This window comes from Branchiostoma belcheri, unplaced genomic scaffold, assembly GCF_001625305.1.
Source record: "Branchiostoma belcheri isolate BF01 breed outbred unplaced genomic scaffold, Haploidv18h27 scaffold4, whole genome shotgun sequence".
Taxonomy (NCBI): Eukaryota; Metazoa; Chordata; class Leptocardii; order Amphioxiformes; family Branchiostomatidae; genus Branchiostoma; species Branchiostoma belcheri.
Window position 1 is genome coordinate 2,841,058 of NW_017804020.1, and position 23,217 is coordinate 2,864,274.

General features: G+C 41.7%; 1 protein-coding gene across 1 annotated transcript in view; it reads right to left on the minus strand.

Annotated features, from left to right (window-relative positions):
* Nucleotides 1-23,217, minus strand: part of LOC109476906 (reelin-like) — a 55,891-nt gene that overhangs the window by 4,403 nt on the left and 28,271 nt on the right. Inside the window, exons 33-58 of the mRNA XM_019777923.1 lie at nucleotides 22,725-22,904; nucleotides 21,945-22,218; nucleotides 21,166-21,306; nucleotides 20,473-20,647; nucleotides 20,181-20,312; nucleotides 14,572-14,719; nucleotides 13,767-13,962; nucleotides 13,104-13,251; nucleotides 12,559-12,785; nucleotides 11,798-12,018; nucleotides 11,222-11,369; nucleotides 10,434-10,692; nucleotides 9,902-10,043; nucleotides 9,214-9,321; nucleotides 8,586-8,754; nucleotides 7,923-8,063; nucleotides 6,578-6,755; nucleotides 5,778-5,971; nucleotides 5,088-5,253; nucleotides 4,416-4,577; nucleotides 3,722-3,936; nucleotides 3,168-3,357; nucleotides 2,519-2,694; nucleotides 2,020-2,126; nucleotides 1,456-1,608; nucleotides 430-689 (exon numbers count right to left, since the gene is read on the minus strand). Coding sequence (XP_019633482.1) covers nucleotides 430-689; nucleotides 1,456-1,608; nucleotides 2,020-2,126; nucleotides 2,519-2,694; nucleotides 3,168-3,357; nucleotides 3,722-3,936; nucleotides 4,416-4,577; nucleotides 5,088-5,253; nucleotides 5,778-5,971; nucleotides 6,578-6,755; nucleotides 7,923-8,063; nucleotides 8,586-8,754; nucleotides 9,214-9,321; nucleotides 9,902-10,043; nucleotides 10,434-10,692; nucleotides 11,222-11,369; nucleotides 11,798-12,018; nucleotides 12,559-12,785; nucleotides 13,104-13,251; nucleotides 13,767-13,962; nucleotides 14,572-14,719; nucleotides 20,181-20,312; nucleotides 20,473-20,647; nucleotides 21,166-21,306; nucleotides 21,945-22,218; nucleotides 22,725-22,904 — 4,610 coding nt within the window. The remainder of the gene's footprint in view (nucleotides 1-429; nucleotides 690-1,455; nucleotides 1,609-2,019; nucleotides 2,127-2,518; nucleotides 2,695-3,167; nucleotides 3,358-3,721; nucleotides 3,937-4,415; nucleotides 4,578-5,087; nucleotides 5,254-5,777; nucleotides 5,972-6,577; nucleotides 6,756-7,922; nucleotides 8,064-8,585; nucleotides 8,755-9,213; nucleotides 9,322-9,901; nucleotides 10,044-10,433; nucleotides 10,693-11,221; nucleotides 11,370-11,797; nucleotides 12,019-12,558; nucleotides 12,786-13,103; nucleotides 13,252-13,766; nucleotides 13,963-14,571; nucleotides 14,720-20,180; nucleotides 20,313-20,472; nucleotides 20,648-21,165; nucleotides 21,307-21,944; nucleotides 22,219-22,724; nucleotides 22,905-23,217) is intronic.

Sequence of the window (23,217 nt, forward strand, 5' to 3'; positions counted from 1 at the left end):
CAACATTGAGCAAAGTTTCTTAAATGTTTGAAAACCAAATTGATCCCTCACAATGCATATACTTTTTTAGAAGTTAAATGACTGATAAAAACTGCAGTACTTTTGTATATAAAGATCTTAAGAAAGATTTTTGACTTATCTAACAAAGCTCAATACATGTGTGGATAACGTCATCTTACGTACAGAGTATATGTATGCGGTAACAATAAAGGTTTAAAGATTCTCTAGAAAAGGTAATAGTATACGTCAATCAGTCCACAACTGTGGTAAATCTTAATAATAGATGAATAAAGGAATGTCAAAAAACAAAACACTTTGATCTGCAGAAACAACTATATAAACATGGTGTCTAGCCATATTGTTGTTTGAATGTGGCAATATGAAATAACATTGACTATATGCACAAAAGTCATGCAAGATTTTGACTACCTTGAACTGCAACACATATCCCTCGGAGACAATCAGAGGCATCGTGGTGATGGTGTTGGCTGTTCCGTCTGACTGCTGATTGGACCAGGTCATCAGGCCGCCAACATTTCCACACGCCTCCTCCGAGACTCCTCCGTTGGGCCAGAACTCCCATAGTGCATTGTTGGGAAGGAATTCAAACGTTTCCCAGAGGCTGCTGGGATTGATGTCAGCTCCGCCCACCATGATGTCATCAAGAGCCCACTCAGCCATGGGGTCATCTGTTAATTCAAACAGAATTCTTAGGGTTGAGTTACATAGAAACTCAAGTAGCAGCTGCATTAGTGTGCATAGAAAACTAAGAAAGAATCTGATGAAGCTTCCAATATCTTGACGGTTATTAGAATTTAAATGAACGCTATTCCCCTAATAGGCCCCAAAATTTTCATGCAAGCCTGTGCAACAACCTTGCTGACAGCACTCGTATTCTCTTGCATTCTCTCAATCTTAGCCTGTGTACCATCCGGATTTTGCTAGGTTACGCTAGTGATTTTCATTAGCATAGCAGAGCAAACTGGATGGTACATATAACCAGAGCACGTCGGCAGAACGTACTGCACCTGCGCGAAATCCGTAATATATTGTGCATAGCACTTCGGCAGAATGTCCCATATAAGGTTGTATTCGCGCATATAAGGTTAACACTCCGTCTGTAGTTTCCAAATGTTATGTTGGAAAAAATATAGTCTGCAACAAGCAAAATTCTAATGCAATGTTGACCAAAAATCCAACGAAAACCGTGAAAAATCGGGATTCTGCGCAGGCGCAGTACGTTCTGCCGACGTGCTTATAACCAGGCAACTTAATCTTTTGCAGCTACAAAGTACATTGTACTGTTTGTCAAGGTATTTTAGAGATTTGGAAGAGCCATCAACGTTTGGAAAAAAATTCTAATGTTCTATCAGGTATGTCATTTTGTTTTGAGGAATGTAGACAATGTAGAAATGTAGCATCAGGTGTAAGTTTACCAAATTCTCTGATCCTTACCTATGGACACATGCTGGTTCCTCCTGCCGACCGGCTGCCACCACCTGAGCCTGGTGCTGGCAGTCCTGGCCTCAGCCGGCAGTGTGATGTAGTCCTGCTGGGGGCTGGTGTAGTGTTCATGGTCAAGTTCATGCAGCAGGGTCCACGTGATTCCTGGACAAAATGAAGAAATACATGTATATCTGCACAACATGTTTCTTTTTGGTTGCAAAGTTTCATTATTCCTGATTGCAATTTTCAGCTTTTAGTTAGTTACACAAATATCCAAAGATAGAGGGCATTATTTCAATATTTTGGCTGTAGCTCTTTAAAAAGTTGACCTTCTAATTTTGTACCTAAAGAATCTGAAAAATTAAGCTTTGCAGTGGGGGTTATTAAAGTCTTCAGGTTTGAAATAAAGGTAAATTTTTTTAAAACTGCTTGTTTCACTAACTTAAAGGGAAAATCATTTGCTGGTCCCTTCCCTAGGCTTAAACTTTTGTACAGCACCTTCTAAGCTGTGACAAGTTTGATGATTAGACAGTTCATACAATTAGTAACAACAGTAAGCACCATGACACATACCCCCATCCACAGAATACTGGAGTAGCACACTTTCTTCCCGTGCCCTGGGTTTTCTGCACTCTGCTGTGTCATCTTCACTGCCAATTTGGGCATGATACTGAAGAAACCTGGTAGATGTAAGGCATACATGTATGTCATGATTTTTGTGTAGAACAACAGTTATCCGATCAGCACCATGGACAGTGACACCATTACACCACTCCAACCTCCTATCCTGTGAAATCCTTTTGATTTGAATGGTGACAATTAAATGAAAAGACCATGTTGTTGCAGATGAAACATTACTAGCTTAATTCTAGGTGAATTCTCTTCATAGAGTCAGCTTACGGATGTTTTATATTTTGTGCTTTATTTTAAAATGTTTTGTTTTGAAACCATAGCAAAGCTATGCTCTTGCTCACCTCAACACATAGATCCCAGTGTTCCAATGTCTTTTCTATGAAATTAAGAATGAAACAAATACATTTCTTGTAGCAATGCATCACACAGTTTCACTCACGTCGACCCTCTGAGGTCCATGTCTGTGGTGACCACCTGTCTCAGACCAGGTCCACTGAAGTACAGTCCGTCCCCAGCGGCCAGTACCCCACAGCCTTGTCCTGGCTGACCGCCCTCCACAAACAGCCACTGGTCACTCCGCAACCCTCCAGGGGGGAAACTTTCTTTTAATGTCGTCTGGAAGGAAGGTGTTACATAATCATGTTTCTTTAACATCTTATGGTAAGTGAGCATGTCAGTAGAACATACTGTGCCTCTGTGAAACCTGTAAAGTATTGTGCATAGCAGAACATTTCGTTTAAGTTGTATTTAAGGATGACATCCCATCTATTGTATTGAAATGTTGTGTTGGAAGAGAGATCTTCTGCAACAGGCAAGATTCTGATGCGATATTGACCAAACATCCACAAAACCCCATGTAAAGTCACAGGCGCATAGGCCAGTGCATTCTGCAGTGTGCTAGGTAAATGCATATGTCTACCAGACAACAGATAAACTGAGATGGAAATGCAATGTTTCATACTAGCTACAAGTAGATACAGGGTACAATGAAAGATGATGATTATGAAAAAAACTTAATTTACAAGGAAAAGTGCTGCATACAGAGATTTATCAGAAATTAAAAAAGTTTGGATGAAACCATTTCTGACCAGGGGAGGTACTGTTGGCTTGCACGAGTCTCCTGTGTAGCCCTCATCACAGATGCATGATGGGTAACGGCACTGCCCATGTCCATTACACATGGCGGGGCACGATGGGCCTATGTACACGTCATCCAAGGCCCAGAGGTTCATGGGATTGCTGTCCTCCCGTTCCTGGTACCAGCGCAGTCTGATTGACCTTAAAATTACAACACAGTAATATTAATAACCTTTTGCTTAATATGGCATCTTCTCAATATATACATGTACCCTTACTCAAGCATACCATTGTGAAGATCACAATGCATTTACCATACCATAACTTTTCAAAAACAAAACCTTTTTCTATTATGAGTACACATATACATTGTAGCAACAAGATTAGATAATCCTTTACATTGTACAAACCATAACCTAATGTGGAGTTGATCACAATACTTACAGAACGTATCTCCTATTAAAAAATGAGGCATATGTGCTAACTGACAGATATTTGGTACAATGGTTAGTTCATCATGGTTATTAATTACTTAAGTTCACCAAAAAACATGAAGTCTGTTTACTTTGACAGTAGATAGTCAGGGACGGGGATTGTGATCCTCTGCCAGCCATCAGTGCTGTAGTACACAGAGGGCTGGCTCACTCCCCCTGGGCATTGTGGGTCAGAGGGAAGGCACTGGGGAACAAGGTGAGTCCAGCTGACTCCATAGTCTGTAGAGTACAGCAGGTGAACAGGGTGGACGGCATACTCCCAGCTGGCATTGCAGCCCAGAGAGATCTGAATCACGATGGAAAGTATATCGTTAATACTCCAGTTGCAGTTAACAACAGATGAAAGATTTTCAGTATACATCTACAACACAACAGGTTATTGGGATTTTCTTATACACAACTACAGGTATTACTGTAGGTATTACGTTGATGAAGGTTAGACATCCAGGTAATAAGATACACCAAAAAGCAGTTACTCAAGCAACTGGATATGATTTTGGAAATGGTCAGACGTTTCAGCTAGTATCCACTAGCTTTTGTCAGTGACTGAGAGACCAGAGGAGAAATGCAGGTCAACCAGGTATTGTTCCTACCTTGCTTATGTCTCAATGTCTATCAGACACCTTCTCCAGAGCTCTGACTGGAGCACTGTTTCTTGCTACTATATGTAGCCAATGTAGGTGGCGCTTTTGCGGCGAGAACACAATCCCAAAAAATCTTGAGAAAAAAAATCCTTAAAGGGAAGATACTGATAAGAGGGCTCACCTTGAATTGCACCATACTGCCAGGTTCAGGGATGATATCATGTGTTGTCACAGAAACATTCTCTGATGGCATGTGTCCACAGACAAGCACATTGTTTGTTGACCCACAGAAGTGACCAAGGTCCGTGTTGTCATAGAACAGCCAGTGGTGTTTCATTGAACCCTATAGTAACATACACGCAAATAATTATAACTTAACAATGCAAGACAAGAAATAAAACTTCCGTGAATAGTTTCATCAGGTTAGTAAATATATAAGACACTGAATAAAGAGACACTTTTTACACAACCAAGTTTTTTATTCAGCTGACGTTTAGGTGACCGTCTGTCACCTTCCTCAGGGCAATTCTGACTGGTTTATATTACACTGCAACACAGGTGTCGCTGCTACATTTCCCTGTAAGCCAACCACACATTTGTGTAAATATGTAAATGTTGTACATTTGGGAATGCATATATCTGTAGCAGCGACACCTGTGCTGCAACAAAATGTGAACCAGTCAGAATTTCCCTGAGAAAGGTGACAGACGGTCACCGAAACGTTGGCTGAAAAAAAGACTTGGTTGTGTAAAAAGAGTCTCTTTTCTCAAGAAATAAAACTTAAAAAGATTGCAAGAAAGCAGGTTTGAACAATAATACCAAAATCAACTAAACAAAACCTGTACAACATTACCTTGTTGAAATTGTCTTTAAGCTGGTTATGATAGGGCTCTGTTCCAGAAATGAAGACATTGTCGATTGCCCAGTCATTTTGGCCATACCCTCCATGTTGTAACTGTCGCCATCTCAGCCGTGTGGCATTATACTGGGCTGCTGGAGGCAGGCTTACTGAGATGAAACTGTGAGGAAAAAATCCAGATCAGGGGACTTCAACTGACTTGTCAGTCTAGTTTTATACACCTAGACTAATATCCTTCTTGTATTCATGTTCAACCTAAAGCACAACGCATAAAACACTAAAGAGAAGGTGGGTGACTATATTCGAAAGGGGTGATGAGTTTGTTTGTTGTTAAGTTCACTTTACTTAAGATATACATTCCATGAGTACCCATTCACACTTTAAACCAGGTCTGAGATTAAGCTCTGGTCTCTAGAACTTAACAATTGCAGGGCTGGAAATACCATGTACCTGCATAATTATGCAGGTTAGTGCAGGTAAAAGGGGAGCTGTGTATTTCTGATGTTTAATCTGCACTGGTCCATGTACTGCCTTACGTGGGTAAATGTGGATTTTTCAATATTACCTGAACCAGTGCAGGTATGCAGAAAAAAGGATTTGCAGCCCTGAATTGGTTATGTACATCCCTCATCTCACATGGTGGTTCTTATACATGTAATTCTAAAACCTGAATGCCATTCCCACCTTGGTGTCTTGTACTGGTCGAAGAAGAGCTCAGACAGGATGTGCCAGGTGATGCCCCCATTGCTGGAGAACTCCAGGAACACACTCTGGTTCCTGCTGTGTGGGGGGCTCAGGCAGCCGTACAGGAAATAAAACTGCACGTACTGAGCAGAGGTCAGGTCAAGGTCAACAGTCTCCAACTGTCTGGTGCAGCTCTGTATGACAAGACAAAAAACATTTAGAGGATGAACCTTTGAATGATGAATGAAAAAAAGTAACTATACAACTAGCAAAGCATGTCATATACAGTACACTGACACACTCACTTATTGCTACTGAAAACTGTCTGACAAAATTTCATATTCAAGATATCAAAAGGTACATGTAAGTAGCAGAATTCTAGAACTTCTAGTACTTTACAAAATGCACACATGTATCACCAGTCCTGTTAAAGATAGTTTCCTCAGAATTAGGGCTTCTCTGGTAACAAAGGTTCTCACAACACTCTTAGCCTTTACCAAAAAATCCCTGGCCCTATTCTGACAAAGATTTTCACCACATTTCAGTTCTAACATATAAAAGAAAAGAAAACCACCCTTCAAGAAAATGTTATAAATGGCAATTGTACTTTACAAAATGTACATGTATCACCAGTCTTGTTAAAGATAGTATCCTTAGAATTAGGCTTCTCTGGTAACAAAGGTTCTCCCCACACTCTGGTCCTACAAATGTAGTCTTTAACAAGAATCCTCCCTTTTGTAGGCAGGCTTCCACTACATAAATTCTGAGGGCAATAATCTAGCAACAAGACAAGGTCCAACCTTGTAGAAGTGTAGAGCCTGTCCTGAGGCTACCACCCCACAGTGCTGACTGAGCTGTCCCCCGTTGACCCTGTGCCAGCGGGTGGGGAGGGGGGGTGTGGTGAAGGTGTCCTTCAGGTGACCTGGCAGTGTGTGTATGCCTACGTCACAGTGTTCCCCTCTCCAGCCTGGGTCACATCTAGGGACAACAGTCACAAGTCAGTGCTTCAAAGAGAAAGCAACTTTATCTCTTTGAAACCCATGAAAATGAAATACACCATTTTCCTGAAAATAGTTAAAGGTAATAGGCATTATTCAATGAACAAGATACACTCTTTTCTTTACAATCTTATTCAATGTTCCCTGATTCTTATTCTTCCAGTACTCGATTTCTGCAGCCAGGTAATTCAATTTAATGAAATGAAATGATCTTTATTGCATATCCTTGCCCAGACGGGCTAAATGCATACATGCTTTGTCACAGTATAAAATACATGTGGTGCATACATACATAATGTATGTTTGAGTTCTATACTAGGATTCTAAGTACCACATAATTCTTAAAGTTACTGTTTGTCTATTTTTGGTTCTGGTTTCTTCTCTCTTCTTGAAACACTTATTGATATAATCACACACTTTTTCTACAATGTGTTCATTTCTGCTTGACATAAGATGTATAAATCTATTTTGCTTGGACAGTTTCTTATATTTCTTGTCTAAATCTAGTACATTAAATAACACCTTACGTTCATTTTCATATAAACTACAATCAAGTAAAAAGTGCGACTCGTTTTCTACATATAGATGATCACAGAATTCGCACGTCCTATCGTTCAGAGGGGTACGGTTGTGCCTACCGGATTCTATATGTAAGGGATGGTCACTTATACGAAGTTTGCACATGGTTTTTCGATGTTCGAAGTTTGTAATGTTTAAATATGTTTCTCTTTCATAGTTCAGTTTAAATGTTTTGTATGTTCTTAATTTGTTGCCTTGGTTTTCTCTTCGTCCTTCTGCTTGTAGTTCTGAGTAGAACTTTTGGATGTGGATATCTTTCAATCTCTGTTTTAGTTCTTTTAGATGGGAGGGTGTGTTTAATACGTTCAGCACCTGGCACCACCACTCATGAAAAATGTTCTTTTGAGAAGCTTCTCTCTATGCCATTGTGTGTTGAGGGTTCAAAAACAATTTTTTGACACACAATTGTCCTCTACAAGGAAGATCTAGATGTATCACGGAAAGATTACTGTGCAATTGCTTTTATTTTCAAGGAAAAGGAATTTGGTTCATGCCCCAAAAGCATTATCAGTGTCGCTCTGAACATTGAGAATATTTTAGTGCAAGAAATGTTTTTTGCTGTACTTACATGCAGATGCCCACATCACACCTGCCATGACCTGAACACATGCCCATACACTCGTCTCCGATGTAGATGTTGGTGATCGCCCAGCTCTGCTGGGGGTCAAACCCGTCAGGCTGCCGCCAACGAAACCTGGTGGAACGAGATCTGAAGAGGGAAGACTTTCTTTTAAAATTTGTATGGCTATAACACGTAATGACATATTAAGCATTTTACTACAACCTTTTTGGCTTTTTGGAGTGTTTGGCTCAAACCCAAGAGGTCCCGGGTTCGAATCCTGCCTGATGCCACTGATCTTGTGCCCTTGGAAAAGGCACTTTACATGACTTTCCTCACTTCACTCAGGTGTAAATGAGCTTCGGTTAGGGACGTCCCTCAGATAGGATGTTAAATGGAGATCCAGTTTTGGAAGAGCCACACCCTATTCACGTTAAAGAACCCACTGCACTTATCAAAAAGTGTAGGGGTCCTTCCCAGTGTGAGCGGTTCAAACCTTTTGCCTAAATGACGGTTTACTGGTTATTTGAAACAAACAAACAATAGCGGGCATACATAATCATGCATTTTCTGAATTACTCAAAGCATGCTGATGTTTCTCTTTTGTTGTAAGGAGCACTTCTTTCTAACACTGATAAAAACTCTCCCACAGTTTAATACAGCATCTGTGACCTTGTGTGAGGTGGCAGTGGCAGTGTGATGCGGTTCCACCCGTGGTAGACGTCGGATGTGAACACACTCCTGAGGTAGTACTTGTTACAGTCCACATCCAGGGGCAGGCAGTCCCTCAGGACAATGTCCCAGCTCTTCCCCATGTCCAGAGAATACTCCAGTTCAACTCCTGAAGAAAAAGTGCATGAACAACACTGTCTTAAATTCTAGTGGTCCAACATTGCAGCAAACCAAAAGGCAACATTTGATTTGCTATTTCCTGAGAGGGGTGAAAGAGGCTATTTACATCAGGGCCTATCACCCTTCACTCAACCGTGACGGGGGCTGACATCGTCTACCAGATACCTTTGACCCAGTGTTGACGTCACACTTCAAAGAAGCCATGTGACAAGTCTCACTGGGTCAGTCTACTGAGGAAGACTAGAGTGACTGGTCAAAAGCTTTAGGTGAGAGAACTTCTTTGTGTTGGATCTAAAGTTTTAACTTTTTAAAGTTAAAAACATGTAACTAGCAACACAGACGAACCTTCATGTCATAAGGCAACATTTGATTGTTCCTTCCTTGACCTCCATACATTTGCTCTTCACTGGGGCCAGAATGGCATGTAAAATGTTTTTAATGAACCCACCGTAACAGTCTGCCTGCTCCTTGCACCCCATGGCCAGGTCAAACTGGATGAACGTGAACTCATTCACCACCACATCTGATGACACGGCATACCTCATCTTGTCATTGCCTGGAAAAGAAGCAAAAAAAAAAGTTCAAATATCAAAGCATATCAAGTGAAAACAGATCAGCACCAAGGACAGCAACAGTAACTATTACAGATAACAGACCAGCACCATGGACAGTAACTGCAGCAGCAGATAACAAATCAGCACCAAGGACAGCAACAATAACTTAGTGCTAACAGATCAGCACCAAGGACAGCAACAATAATTGTTAGTGATAACAGATCAGCACCAAGGACAGCAACATTAAATGTTAGTGATAATTGATAGCACCAAGGACAGCAACAATAACTAAGTGATTACAGATCAGCACCAAGGACAACAATAACTGTAGGGGATAAACAGATCAGCACCAAGGACAGCAACAGTAACTGTAAGGGATAAACAGATCAGCACCAAGGACAGCAACAGTAACTGTAAGGGATAAACAGATCAACACCAAGGACAGCAACGATAACTAAGGGATAAACAGATCAGCACCAAGGACAGCAACAGTAACTGTAAGGGATAAGTAGGTCAGCGCAGAGAACAGCAACAGTAACAGATCAGCACTACAGAGAACACAAAAGCAACCTGGCCCCTTACCTGAGAAGTGCAGGGCTTTGCCCTTTGACCCACAGACAGGCTCCATGATGCTGCCAGGGTACAACATCCAGTTGGTCTCCCCTTCTCCAGCAAAGTCTGACTGGATAGCAGGGACTCCATTCACATCTCCAGCTATCACAACCTGCAAGGGAAATCTGACTTGTCAGGGATACATTTAGGAACAGCACACAAAATTTAAATCCAACATCAATTCTAGGAGGGTGCAGGGGCATGCTCCCCTGGGAAACTTTGAAGTCTTGACCCTCTGAACTGCTATTCCTGTATTTTGAGGGGCAAATTTTGGTACACTAAGCTGAGTATAATGACCTCTCTTTCCAGATCTTTACACACCTAATTTTGTCCATCAAAGATGATGGATTGAGCAATTTTTGTCCATCATAGGCAGGGAAATTCTGTCAAATGATGGAAAGACTAGAACACTGGCTAGAACACTATACTGCATACAAGCTCACATGCAGATGGTTGTGTCAGGCTGATGAGTCATATGCAAGGCCTTTTTTCTGGCCTATACCTGATCAATAGCCCAGTCATCCAGGTACACCCCCCTCTCTGACGGCTGCCACCACCGTAGCCTGGTGCTGTTACTCCTGGCCAGCTGAGGAATCTCGATCACGATGTACTGTGGGGTGTTGCTATGGTTACCAAAGGTCATCTCCTCCAGGACCCTCCAGACCAGGCCCCCGTTGGTGGAGTACTGCAGCAGGACAGGGTTGTTCCTGGGGGAGGGCGAGGAGTGTCCACACCCCAGCCGGATAAAGAACTGCAACGAACTGTTCAGAACAGAAAGGGATGCAATGATAGATATGTTGGACGTACATGTACAAAATACACTTTGTACTACTACATGTATATGTATTGTAGTGATAGCTAGTGACTAGTAACCATGCAAGAACAATATTTTTCATTCAGTACTGAGTAAGTGTAACAGATTTTCTTGACACTCTTTTGAAAATTCTTTGAAGATGATTTGACACAACAAGTAGAAAGAACAAATAGTAGTCATGCCTTCAAGTACCAGATTTATTAACCATGGATTGAGGTGTTCAAAAACTTGTTTTCCCCTTGAACTATCAAAGAGTGGAACTTACTGCCACCAAGTACAGTAGGTGCATCATCACTAGATAAATAATGTTTACAGTTAAATGTGTAAAGATTAGGTGTGACATAATAAAGCCAGCCAGGCTGGTGAATTATGCTGTAGGACAGTTCTATCCAAATACAGATACAAACAGCAATACTGCAAAGTACAAATGAGGCAGGTGGAAGAAGGAGCTATTGGAATCTAAAGTTGTTCCTGACCTTGCATGTGTGAGGTCCAGGTCCACAGTGACTAACATCCTGAGCCCAGAGCTGGTGAAGTGTAGACTGCTGCCTGTGATGAGAGTACCACACTTCCTGGTGATCTCACCTCCACTCCACTGGAGGAACTTAGTACCATCCATGTCACCTGTGCAAAGGTATAAAAGTTCATAGCAGGAATAAAATCATTGGGTCTCAATGGACCTTTCCAGTCAAATGCCGTTAGCTTCATCCACTGTTCTATTTAGAACACCACAGACAAAATCAGCGCAGGATGTTTTTTTTGAGGTCACACTTTTCGTAGTGAAGAACTCTCACAGCAGGCCAAAGAAAAGGATTCCAGTTTATTTGTTGAAGGATAACTCCACAGAGTAGAATTGCTTGAAGAGGGTATAGGGGGGTCGACGTGTTCAACTAGGAACCATGTACTGTATTTAAGGCTATGTTAAGAAAAACAATCTCTTTCTTTTGTAATAACACTGTACGTCTACCTGTTACTTACAGGTAACTTTTGTAGCACTCAAATTCTTGTATTAACAAATATCTAATCTACTACAACTAATGTATTTTCCTCACCTTCAAAAGACTCCTTCAGGAAGGTAGGGTTCTGCACTGCTGCGTAACAGTTGGGTTCCTCATACCCATGGTCACACTGGCAGCGTGCACCGTTCACACAGGTGCCGTGTCCGTTACACATGCCCGGGCAGCCCGGCCCGATGTACACGTCGTCTACAGCCCAGGAGGGGGGGCGGTCACGGGCGAAGAACACACCCTGGTACCAGCGGAACCTGGCAGTTCTGGAACCAACCATGTCAGCAAGTTCAGAATGCACTAACAATGACTTACCACAGATTATCAAAAGTGCTACAAAAGTGCACCAAACAAGGAAGGGCAACAGTTGCTTGCAAGCAAATACATCATATTTCATTCCATCTCCCCATACAAAAATGGACTGTTCAAAACTCATCTATGCAAAAGAGGAACATTCCAAAATAACTTTTGCCTACAGGAGAACTACATGTACTGTATAGCCAAGTTGTCAAATGGAGCCTTCCTTCCCAATAAATAAATATAACAGTTCCCCTTACTTAATAATGAGTTCACCCCACTCCAACCTATGGTATTGAGTACAATACAATAAAAAAATAAATTTATTCCTCCAAATTTATTACTATGGCCATACATCAACATACTAAACATCTTCAGATTTTGCTACCATATACAATAGCCAAAGCTAATCTTTTTCATGCATATTCCAAGCCAGATTGCAAAATTTTCCTCAGTAAAACTTTTTGGAAATCAGTGATGGATTTATAATAGTGAGGTATAGCACTTACCCACACAGGTGTAGATTGGCCAGTGGGATGACCACCTGCTGCCAGTTGGCCGTAGCTCCACTGTAGTACACTGTGGCCTCCCGCAGCTGGTGGTGGCAGGCTGGGTCCACCATGGCATGGCCGAAGCAGTGCGGCTGCAGCAGGTGCCAGGTCATGCCGTGGTCACGCGAGAACTCCAACCTTACCGGATCTCGTTCTGAACCAGACGTGCTGCAGCCAACGTTTATCTGGACAGAGCAGACAAAAACCTTAAGGTAAAAATTTCAGAAATGCAACTGAAATGTCTTTGTTTGTATTAACCACTTATTACACACTTATTAAGACATGAAGCTTTCAAACTGGAAAAAGAATCAAGATCACAGTATGTCCAGGACAAAGACACAAAAACTGGTTCTGCTGCAGTACCAAAGCCAGTTGCCAGGAGGCCAACATTTGACCTACCAAATATGTTGACCACAAATATGCGGAAACAGAAACACAAACAGACAGACAGACCAAAAACATACCTACATGAAAATGTGACCGTTTCTAGTCACTCTACTGACCTGAAACTGTAGCACAGTGTTGTCTGTTACTTCTATGTCTCTGGAGACAATAGAACGTTCCCCTTCCACAGTTCTGTTGGAGAAGACTAGTGCTGTCCTGGGGGTCTTCAGTGCACTGGCATCAAAATCACGGAAGCCATAGTCTCCCCTGGAAAAAATTAAACTTATTAATCTGTTCTATTTTTCTTTACTTGATATTCTATTGTTGTTTCTAAATACTCAAATGTATGTCTTAAAATCATTTAATGTTTAAGAGAGGTTTACTGTTATATGTAACAAAGAATATCTACTGTAAGCAAGATATTAATCAGTCACTCAATTACTTGAAGAGAATATCAGACATAGTATAAGAAGATTATTCATTCAACAACCAGTTCACATCCCATGTTTAAGCGACCGTCTGTCACCTTCTTCAGGGTTACAATAACGTTATTCTTAATGTACTTAGCTTTGTTAGATCTTTAGTTGTACAAGACCACACAAAAGTCCCTGTACATGTACTTTTTTTGTTGAGTCAAATATAATCAAATATAAATATTCTCTGAAAAATAACTGGTTGTGATCCATATTGCAGCTATATATTGCAGTACAAGTGCTGTCCCAGACATAAACTAGTGGCTTTTGTTGAATAGCTATATAAAATAGAAATAACCAGTTCCTGACCTGGAGATGCTGTTACCAGAGATTGTCCCCTTCCCATCATCCTTTTCTGTACAGAAGCCGCCAGGCTGACCTCCAGGGTAGAAGAGCCAGAGGTCATCCTGGGGCTGGGGGTCAAATGTCTCCTGCAGGACAGTTGGGTTTATGTTGTTTCCACCTATGAAGACATTGTCCAGCGACCAGACATCTCTACCAGCTCCTGTAATAACAAGGATGGTGTTGAAAAAAACTCTGGCGATGCCGTGTGCTATTGGTTCTTGAACAGTAAAAAATAGCCACCAGTTTGGCTGAGTAAATTTACATATTATAATTGTGGCCAGTAAAAAGGAATGTGTCACCTCTATCAAGTAAACTGGTACCAGTTTCTTTTAATATCCATGTTTTCTAGAACGCAAATCTGCTTGATAACAAGCTTTCAGATACCTCTAATAAAAACAAGTGACCCTAGTTGATTGTAACATTATATATATAAAGGCTCAAAGCAGGACTGTTCCATATAATATCCCTGTTCACTGTATGGACTTCTATTCAACCAACTACTTCAACCTCAAATCAACAGACAACAATTGTCGATGAAGGTGATAAGATACACCAGTTACTCAAGCAACTGGATTGTTGATTGTTGTACTCCAGTTGCTTGAGTAACTGTTTTTTGGCGTAACTCCTTGATTTGCTGTGCAATCTAAGGCAAAACAAAAACTCCTTTTAATCATTGGTTGATGCAGTGTGTTTTAATGCATTATCTTCATGCATTTCAAAGTACATGGACGGCTAAACATCTAAAATCTTCTCCCACACGAGCAGTTACCTGAATGTTCTGGTTGCCAGAAGCGGAAGCGTGTGGCGTTAGTATTGACGGCTGTTGGCAGGTTGATGCTGATGAAGTGAGCCGGCTGGTAACTGATGGAGTACAGTTCCTGTAGGAGCTGCCAGGTGATTCCGCCATTGTTGGAATACTAAAAGAACACATGAGATAAGGATGAAGTTGCAATCCACGTGCAGGGCTTGAAATACTGGGTGAATGTGCACCTTAGTGCACCCAAAATTGGAGCTGTGCACCCAATTTTATTCTGTGGGTGCACTGGTGCACCCAAATATTTTTGTAGGTATTTTTGTATCACCAATTTTGTAGAATAGGCAAAAAGTGACCAATGAATGACCTAATTGCGGGTCAAGGTTCATACTCACCCACTGTAGTTCTTACATTACAGTTCAAGCAGCATATTGCAATAATTTTCCCTATCCTTAAAGAATGGACATTTTCTCTTATTTTCATCCAAAATGTAATTCATATTTTGACCTCCAGTGGAGAAAAAGATTTAGATAAAAGCAATATGATTAATTTCAAGCTGGAAGTTAGTAGAAACATGTAACCTAGCCTTGCTAATTGTAAGGTCAGTGATATCTGAGTGTAAACAAAAAGGAAACATGACCATTCAATGTCCCTGCACAAAGCCTCTTTCATTAGTTAGGGTACTCAGACACTTAAGTCTTTACACAATATCTGCAAGGTTTGAAGATACATTTAAGTTACTGTAAGATTTCATACTTGCAGCAAGTGGGCTGTTGGTAATGGAGGTAATTCTCTAGTACTGAATCCTTCCTCAAATTTACGTGCAGTCGTATTGACAGTCAATGAATAGGCAGGACCTAAGTTAATTGCTTTCAAAGCATTTCCCTTGTTTGCTGATAGAAAGGGCTTTTGCAGTCTGTGAGGCAATGCTCCATAGTAACAGTGTAATTAAAGTACATGGCTCGCTAGGGAGCAAGGAATGTTGGGAGTAAACAGGACAGGTAAATCACTGTTTTGTACGCTTTGGTTTTGATTTTTTTTTCCAAAAGCTCTAAATAATCTTATTCAGTACCATCATACTGAAACTCATTATGTACACCTCGTCATATTTATTTATGTATTGAAGACTTGTATTAAAGGTTGGAAGGTCAAGGTTAGAGGGTGTTTCATGCTAATCTTGTGACAACAGTTTGCAAGTGAGTTAGACAAGGAAACAGGATTGGTTTTCAGTTGATAATCTTGTCTATTTGCTCATCCACAAAACGGCTGATAAAGAATCAAGTCCTACTGGTGCTGAGGAAGGTAGAGAAGAACCAGAAATGACAGATCAAAGAGGAGAGACACACCCTGAACAGGTGGGGCAGCAGTCAGTGGGGGAGGGGGCCAGGGGTCAGCTGAAGGAAGTGCAAGCGTGCAGCTGCAGGGACCAGGCTTTGCATCGGCTGCAGCAGATCCACAAGTCGTCCTGCCTCCAGGACAAGGTTATGTTGGTCAACAGCAGGCAGCACTGCTCCCTCACCAAGGCCAGCAGAGTTTTGGGGTTTCCACAGGCGGATATACGTACCAAAGCTTCCCCTTGGCTGGGCAGGTGTACCACAATGTCCCACCTGCAAGCGAAGCAGTTGCAAACGTCGGGCAGCCACCTGCTCTGCAGATGTCTGTAGGTGCTTTTGGTGGTGCAACTGTCAGGATTGAGAGTCCGGCTGCAGCTGGAGGACTTGTAGCTGGAGGCCTTGTAGCTGGAGCATCTGTGGCAGCTGCGTTTGCAGCCAGCAGAGTCGCAGAGTCAGCTGCAGGTGTGGTGGGGGCAGGTCTGGCTGCAGGGGTGGCTACAGGAGTGACAACCCTGTTAGGGTTCTACCTGGCCAACAGGCAACAGACAGACGAGGCCATTCGTAGGGTGGTGGAGAGAGAACGGCACATCCGAGTGGAGAACATTGAGGAAGGGTCACTTCTCGTGCATGTCAAGTTTCTTACACTGGTAAGACCTGATAATAAATTATATTTATGATCTTGTCCTTGCAACATGATCACACATGCTACATGTACGGACCTGAATGACTGTAAGATAAAAAAACATGAATGGATGGTTGCAAAATAAGTACATGGAAGATGTTTGGAAAGTATTTACATAAACTTATTTTATGTTTTCCAAAGACTATGTAAAGAATTGACTTATATATAAATGTGTACAAAATCTTTACAGAACGCACACCTGTCCATACACCTACAAATCTTAAGCAAGTATAAATTGTTTTCAAGTGCTGTTTTAATACTTTTATCAATTCTCTCCCCAGGCTGGCTACTGGGTCCTCCGCAGCTTCAATGAGAAGATCCACCAGGGGACGGACCGCACCTGTCTGCAGCTGCTGATGGAGGACGAACTGCGGGGGATCGGCTGGACTGGACCCATCCAAGTGGGGCTGGAGGGGTGGTGGTTTGCTGATGAGGAGGGACAGGAAGAGGAAGAGGCAGCAGGGACAGAGCAGGAAGAGAGATGGGAGTGGGCAGGGATGGTGGAGAAACAGGTATGGTGGAATGTATAATTTATAATAATATGTAAATTTCATGAGGAGAGCAACGTATTGTTTTAGTTTTAGCCCAGAAAGGGTGAGGGGTAGGATCATTTGGGAAACCATTGATAAACTGGATGATTATTGGATAGATTATTTTGGGGAAGTTATCCTTATAGATTATACAGAAAATTAAGTATTCATTCAATACATGAAACTGGAGATTGAAACATTTTACCCTTGGTGCGAAGAATGCTACCCTTGGTGCGAAGAATGCTAACTTATTCATTTTCCCCGTTTCCAGTCCGTACCACCCAGTGTGACTACAGAAGCAGACTCAGGCCTGCCTGAAGATGTGTCCTCTGTAGCAGCCATGTCCATCACTTCAGCTGGAGAGGTGGAAGAGGGGCCACTCAAGTGGCAGAGAGCCAGGCTACAGAAGCACAAGGACTCATCAACAGCACAACGTTACTTCAAGGCCTGCAGGTCCTGGGAGGAAGGAGCAGAAATCCTGACCAGCAGTGGGTACACAGACCTGGGGGGAGTCAAGGCCTTGGTGCAGGGATTCATGCTGGATGACATAGAACCATCAGATAACACAAGTACAGTACTGTACGGACAGTCATGTCTGAACCTGAACAAAGCCCAGCTGAAGCAGCTGATGACCTCCCAGCTACAAGCTGACCCCACTGACAGCATCTGTCTGCTGCTGACAGCCCTACAGCTGCCACATGGTGACAGCCAGGTGCAGACCCTGCAGCAGGTGGTTGATGCCGTCCTACAGCACGGACCAGGAGACTGGCTGTACCAACACCTGCACCACATCTACTGCTACCTTGGGTGGGCCAGATGGATGGCAAGTCCTCAGCCAACGATGATAATAAAACTTTCAAGGGGAGTGACCTGCCTGCTCTAACCAAAGCACTATCTGCTATGGCGAGTTCCCTTATGTACAAACAGGACCATTTGGAAACTGTGTACTTCACAGCCAGACTGTCTAAGGAAGTGTCTGAGACAGAAGCAATCAGACAGTTTGAACACCTCCTCAGGCTGGCACCAGAGTGTGATGGCTTTGTGCCCTATGCTCACTATGACCTGGCCACCCTGTACAACCAGCAGCAGGACAGACAGAAGGTGATTCACCACTTCACCAGGGGGCAGCAGACAGAGGCCAACAGGCTACCTGTGTTCCCTGAAGTCCACAGATCCATCAAAGACCCTGCTAAAAAGGCATATGAACAAGTCATGGACAAAAAAAACAAGCAAGCAAGTAATTACAAACCTTTTTCTTTGGATGAAATAGGTATAACTATAAGTCTTAGAAAGTGCACTCACAGTGTAGCAACTACTTTTAAAACAATTTTTGATTAACCCATTTATTACATGTATGTACTGTGTAGCTATATTTCATCATTTAGATGCTGTGTTTAAAATATGCAATTATACTAGCTATAGGATTTCAGTGTATATACAGTCAGGTAGTAATACATACATTTCAGTTTACATATATAATGTTATACATGTAGTAATACATATAAATGTGCTTGATTTGTATTGGACATGCTGTGAATGTGCTGCTACGTTCAGTCCAGTGATTAGCACTAGGCTAGGGTGGAACAAATTGTACTCACAGTGTAGAAATTGCCTAAGAAAACATTTATTAAAACCTACCAGGATCATTAAATACTGTGTTTAGAATATACAATACTATGTACTATGATTTCAGTTCATGTATATATGTAAAGTTCTGTGTTTGACTTGTATTATATTTACTTGAATGTACTGCTATATTCAGTCATGTGATTAGCACTAGGGTGGAACAAATTGCTGGTAATGACCCAAAGCATTACACAAAGCACTAATAAAAGACATACCAAAAAAAGTTACTCAACCAACTGGCTATTATTTTGGCGCTATCTGTAATGGTCAGACGTTCTGTCAGTGACACTACTAGTAAGAGACTGCATGAGAAATTCTGGTTAGAAGCACAAACTACTGACTGATGTGCAAATTAGTGAAGACACATTTTTGGAAGTCCAAAAGGAAACAAAAGATAGACAAGTCAAGACAAGGATGATACAAATTAGTGAAGAAGCTCCTGTTGTTTCAGAATAGGAGCCCGCATGCCCTTTTCCGTAGAGCGTAATTGGTTATTTAATTCTATGAAGAGCGTAGACGGACTGCTCTAATTCAACGTAGAGCATAATTGGCGCATTTTGTGTAGCGAGTATTCGCCGTTTTAATTCTACGTAATGCGTTGAAGCCAGTTGGAATTTTCGTAAAGCATAATCGAGAGGTTTCCAAATTCAGCATAAAGCGTTGTCGGAACCCCATCAGTTTGCTAAGTTGAAAACTTACAATCTGGAGCCGATATATCCTTCTGCAAAATTGCAGATTATATAAATTTTTCTTCTGCAATCTTGAAAATCCATCTGCAGATTGCAGACTGCAGACAGGTATTTCGATCACTGGTATATATTAAATGTATCATAGTATGCAAGATATTCATAGCATCTAAGTGTCAGAAAATATTAAAATCTTTGTTTGTAGTACTTGTTTATTAATAAGATTTTGAAGTTTGCTCCCATTTCAGATTCAAGCTCAAAAGAGGAGCAGTAAGATCTGTAATTAAGTTTTGTTTTATATGGTGCATCCAAAAAACTTTTTGTGCACCTAAGTTTTTAGGTTGTGTGCACCAGTGCACCTATTCCAAAAAATGAATTTCGAGCCCTGACAGGATATTTCAAAAAGGTACTTTACCCCTACAGTATTTCTTCACCCAACTTAGGTGAAAATGAGCACCTAGCTTTGATTAGGGACGTCCTCTTGGATGCAATGTAAAGCCAGAGGTTCTATGTTTGAAGAGAGTCACATCTCAAGCATGTTAACTATCACTTTGAAACTATTGAAAATTGTATGGTTCCTTTCCAGTATAAGTGGTTCAAACCTTACAAGTTACAGTCCAGTCTTACGCAGCCTGTATTCACTGTATAAATCTAGTGTGTTACGCCTAAAGGCGTATAACCAGTTATACAAAACAAAGAAACAAACAAATAACAGACTGAGTATGTATCCAAGAAACTCAGTGAAACATGTAACAGGCATTATTACCTGTAGAAGGATGCCCCTTGACCTCGGTGTGGCTGTCCGTGATTGGTCAGTGCAACCAAACTGGAATGTGAACTGGATGTCCTGGGCCTGGGTACAGTCTAGGTCATGGGTCACCAGCATTCTTATGCCACCCTATGCAAGAGGAGGAAAAATTTTTAATTCTACTTGTACTTAGAAACTTTCTTGCATGAAACCTACTTCAGGGAGAAGATAACTTCGTTATGCCCTTAATTCAGAAACAAATTGGGTTATCTCTTTAATTATCATGTCCTTTATGTATCAGAATAATCACCTTTCTGAAGACAAGAGCTGCACCAGATGACAAAATGCCACATGAGGACCCCCTGGTCGCCCCAAGCACCTGTAACCACTGCCTGTTGGAGCTGTCACCATCAAATGTGTCCTTCAGCTGCCTGGGTAAGGGCTTCTCTGGGACACAGAACACTCCAACATAGCCAGGATCACAGCTACATATCAACATACAGATGGACTTACTTAAATGCGCATTGTTTAAAGGGCAACTTGTTCTTCTTCTTCTAAAGAACTGGTAAAAGAAGAACTGGTAACATTTGTATCAGTACTATCTGTTGCTACAGTATCAGGTTTTCATGTTATAGAGTTGTGACTTACAATTTATCAAGGCCTGCCACCCCCTTTTTGAAATACAACTGTAATAGTATAACACTGACAGAGTAGAGCATACACTTTGATGACAATCAAAGCACACATAATATTAAAAATTCAGATACAATGAAAAAACTATCATTCTGCATCATCTGGACCCCAAAGAAAATATTATCCCAAAAATCTAAGAAATCTGTTAAAGTCATGTTGAGTTATACCTGCGAAAACATAAACCCCCAACCAACAACAGTACCTTCCTGTAGAAGGACATCTCGTTCCCCAGAGGTAACAACTCTGGAGACTGCAGTATGCCTCTCCTTATTCTTCTCAGGTACTAAAACCTTTGAATGAAAACACTCACATGCACACCCCCTTGTCACACTTGCCATGTCCAGAGCACATCCATGGACAGCCGTCCCCCAGGTAGATGTTGTCGATGGCCCACATGTCCTTGGAGGGGTTGAAGCGGGGCTGTGTCCAGCGGAACCTAGTGTTCGGTGAGCTATAATAAAACCATATCCAAGTCAGGTTTGTCTGTAAAATTCCAACAATATTGAAGCAGGTTCTTTCCATGGTGCTGAATGTGAAGTGATGGTGGGATGCAGTACTGAAAATAACTTCCAATAGTTTGACCTGGAAAAGTTGGCAGTAGGTCTGTCCTTGGTGCTGAAATGGTCTCAAAACAACTGAAAATGTTTGGAAGAGTTTACAGGCAATTTCAGAATGTAAATCAAATTGATCTCTTCTGAAGATACTTCACCATTGGAAGTGGGAATGTCCTGTACTTACATCATATCTGTTGAATGGGAAATCTGCTATTCATAGAATTGCCAATACCTGTTAGTACATACATTTTTGTAAAGAAGTGTGGCAGGTGGCACGCCAGTCAAACTCCCAGCACAAAAACACTGGTGATCCCTGACTACCACACTTCCAGACATTGGAGAACTTTTCTACCAACGACAACTTGCAATCGTACAGATGTAATAACTATGCCTAGAGGCAGACAGAAGTTTACATGTAAATGTGAAGTTAATTCTTTCCAACAGCACAAAACTTTGACAGCGTTCTGTCTCAGCAGTTGGGCTGCTAATGCTGAGTGAGAGCTGATATAACAGCTAAAATAACAGTGCAAATCACCTTGCTGGTGGAGGTAGGTACACAGTGACGCGGGTCCAGTTGCTGTATGCCTCAGACTTGTACACGGAGCCCTGCTGGTAGGAGTCACAGCCGATAGCAGGAGGGATACAGGCCTCCCACACCAGGCGCCAGGTGCGCCCCATGTTGAGGGAGTACTGCAGCTCCACCTGTGAGGCCGGTGTGTACACATCACCACACCCCATCACCAGGTCAAACTGCAGGAACGTGGAGGACGTCACGTGGAAGTCTATAGTCTCAGCATACCGTGGGGAATCTGGGACACGGGAATCAGACCATAAATGGTCAAGTAACTATTAGATGCATGTCAAGTGAACATACAATGTACCAAGGCCAGATTAAGTTGCTTGTGTCAACAGGATTGACTAATAATATCCCAAATTCAAACAAATAATGGTCTCATCATGCATGGACAGGAATAGTTAACATGAATGCTTGTACGAGGATACATATAGGCAAAAAACTCATTTGCTCACAGTATGAAAATCTGATATAGGGGTTTTCTTTTGCACAACCAATCTTGTCCTACCTTGTAGACGTTTCGGTGTCTATCACACACCTTTCTCAGAGCTTCTGACAGGAGTTCTGCTTCTTGGTGCTATATGTAGCCAATGTAGGTGTAACTTTTGCCTTTTGCAGTTGTGTAAAAGAAAACCCTAAAATCCTATTCTCTACCAACCTGATGAAACTATTTTTGGAAGTACATGTAGGTAAATCTGCTTGAAGAAAATGGGATGAAACCAAACCGCACATTGTACCTACCTCTATCACTGGTGAACATGAGACCCACGGCAGAACCACAGGTTGCCTTGACAACAGCGTTCTGCACCATGTACCAGGAGTTGTGCTGCATGGGGTTGAAGTTGTCATGGAAACCAAACATGGACGTGTCGTTCATCCCAATCAGGACGTTATCAAGGGCCCACTGGGTACGCTCAGCATCTGGGTGGCAAAAACAAGACAAGTGACCAACTTTTACATTAAATGTGCATCTAGGGAATAAAGCTGCAGTGTTTCTATAGAGTCTGTGCAGCAACATGCATCTACATGTATCTTACTACTTAAAACATGATTGTAATGTTTTTGAGGCAAAATTTGAATGATACTGCGACTGATTTGGAAAATAACATGGAAAATAAGTTATAACTGGCAATTGGAAACATTACTTACTTGGTTAAAAAAAAACTAGCCATAATTTTTATCACATCTTTTCAACTTTTCAAGTCAATGGTCAACAAACATCTGTCCTCACTGT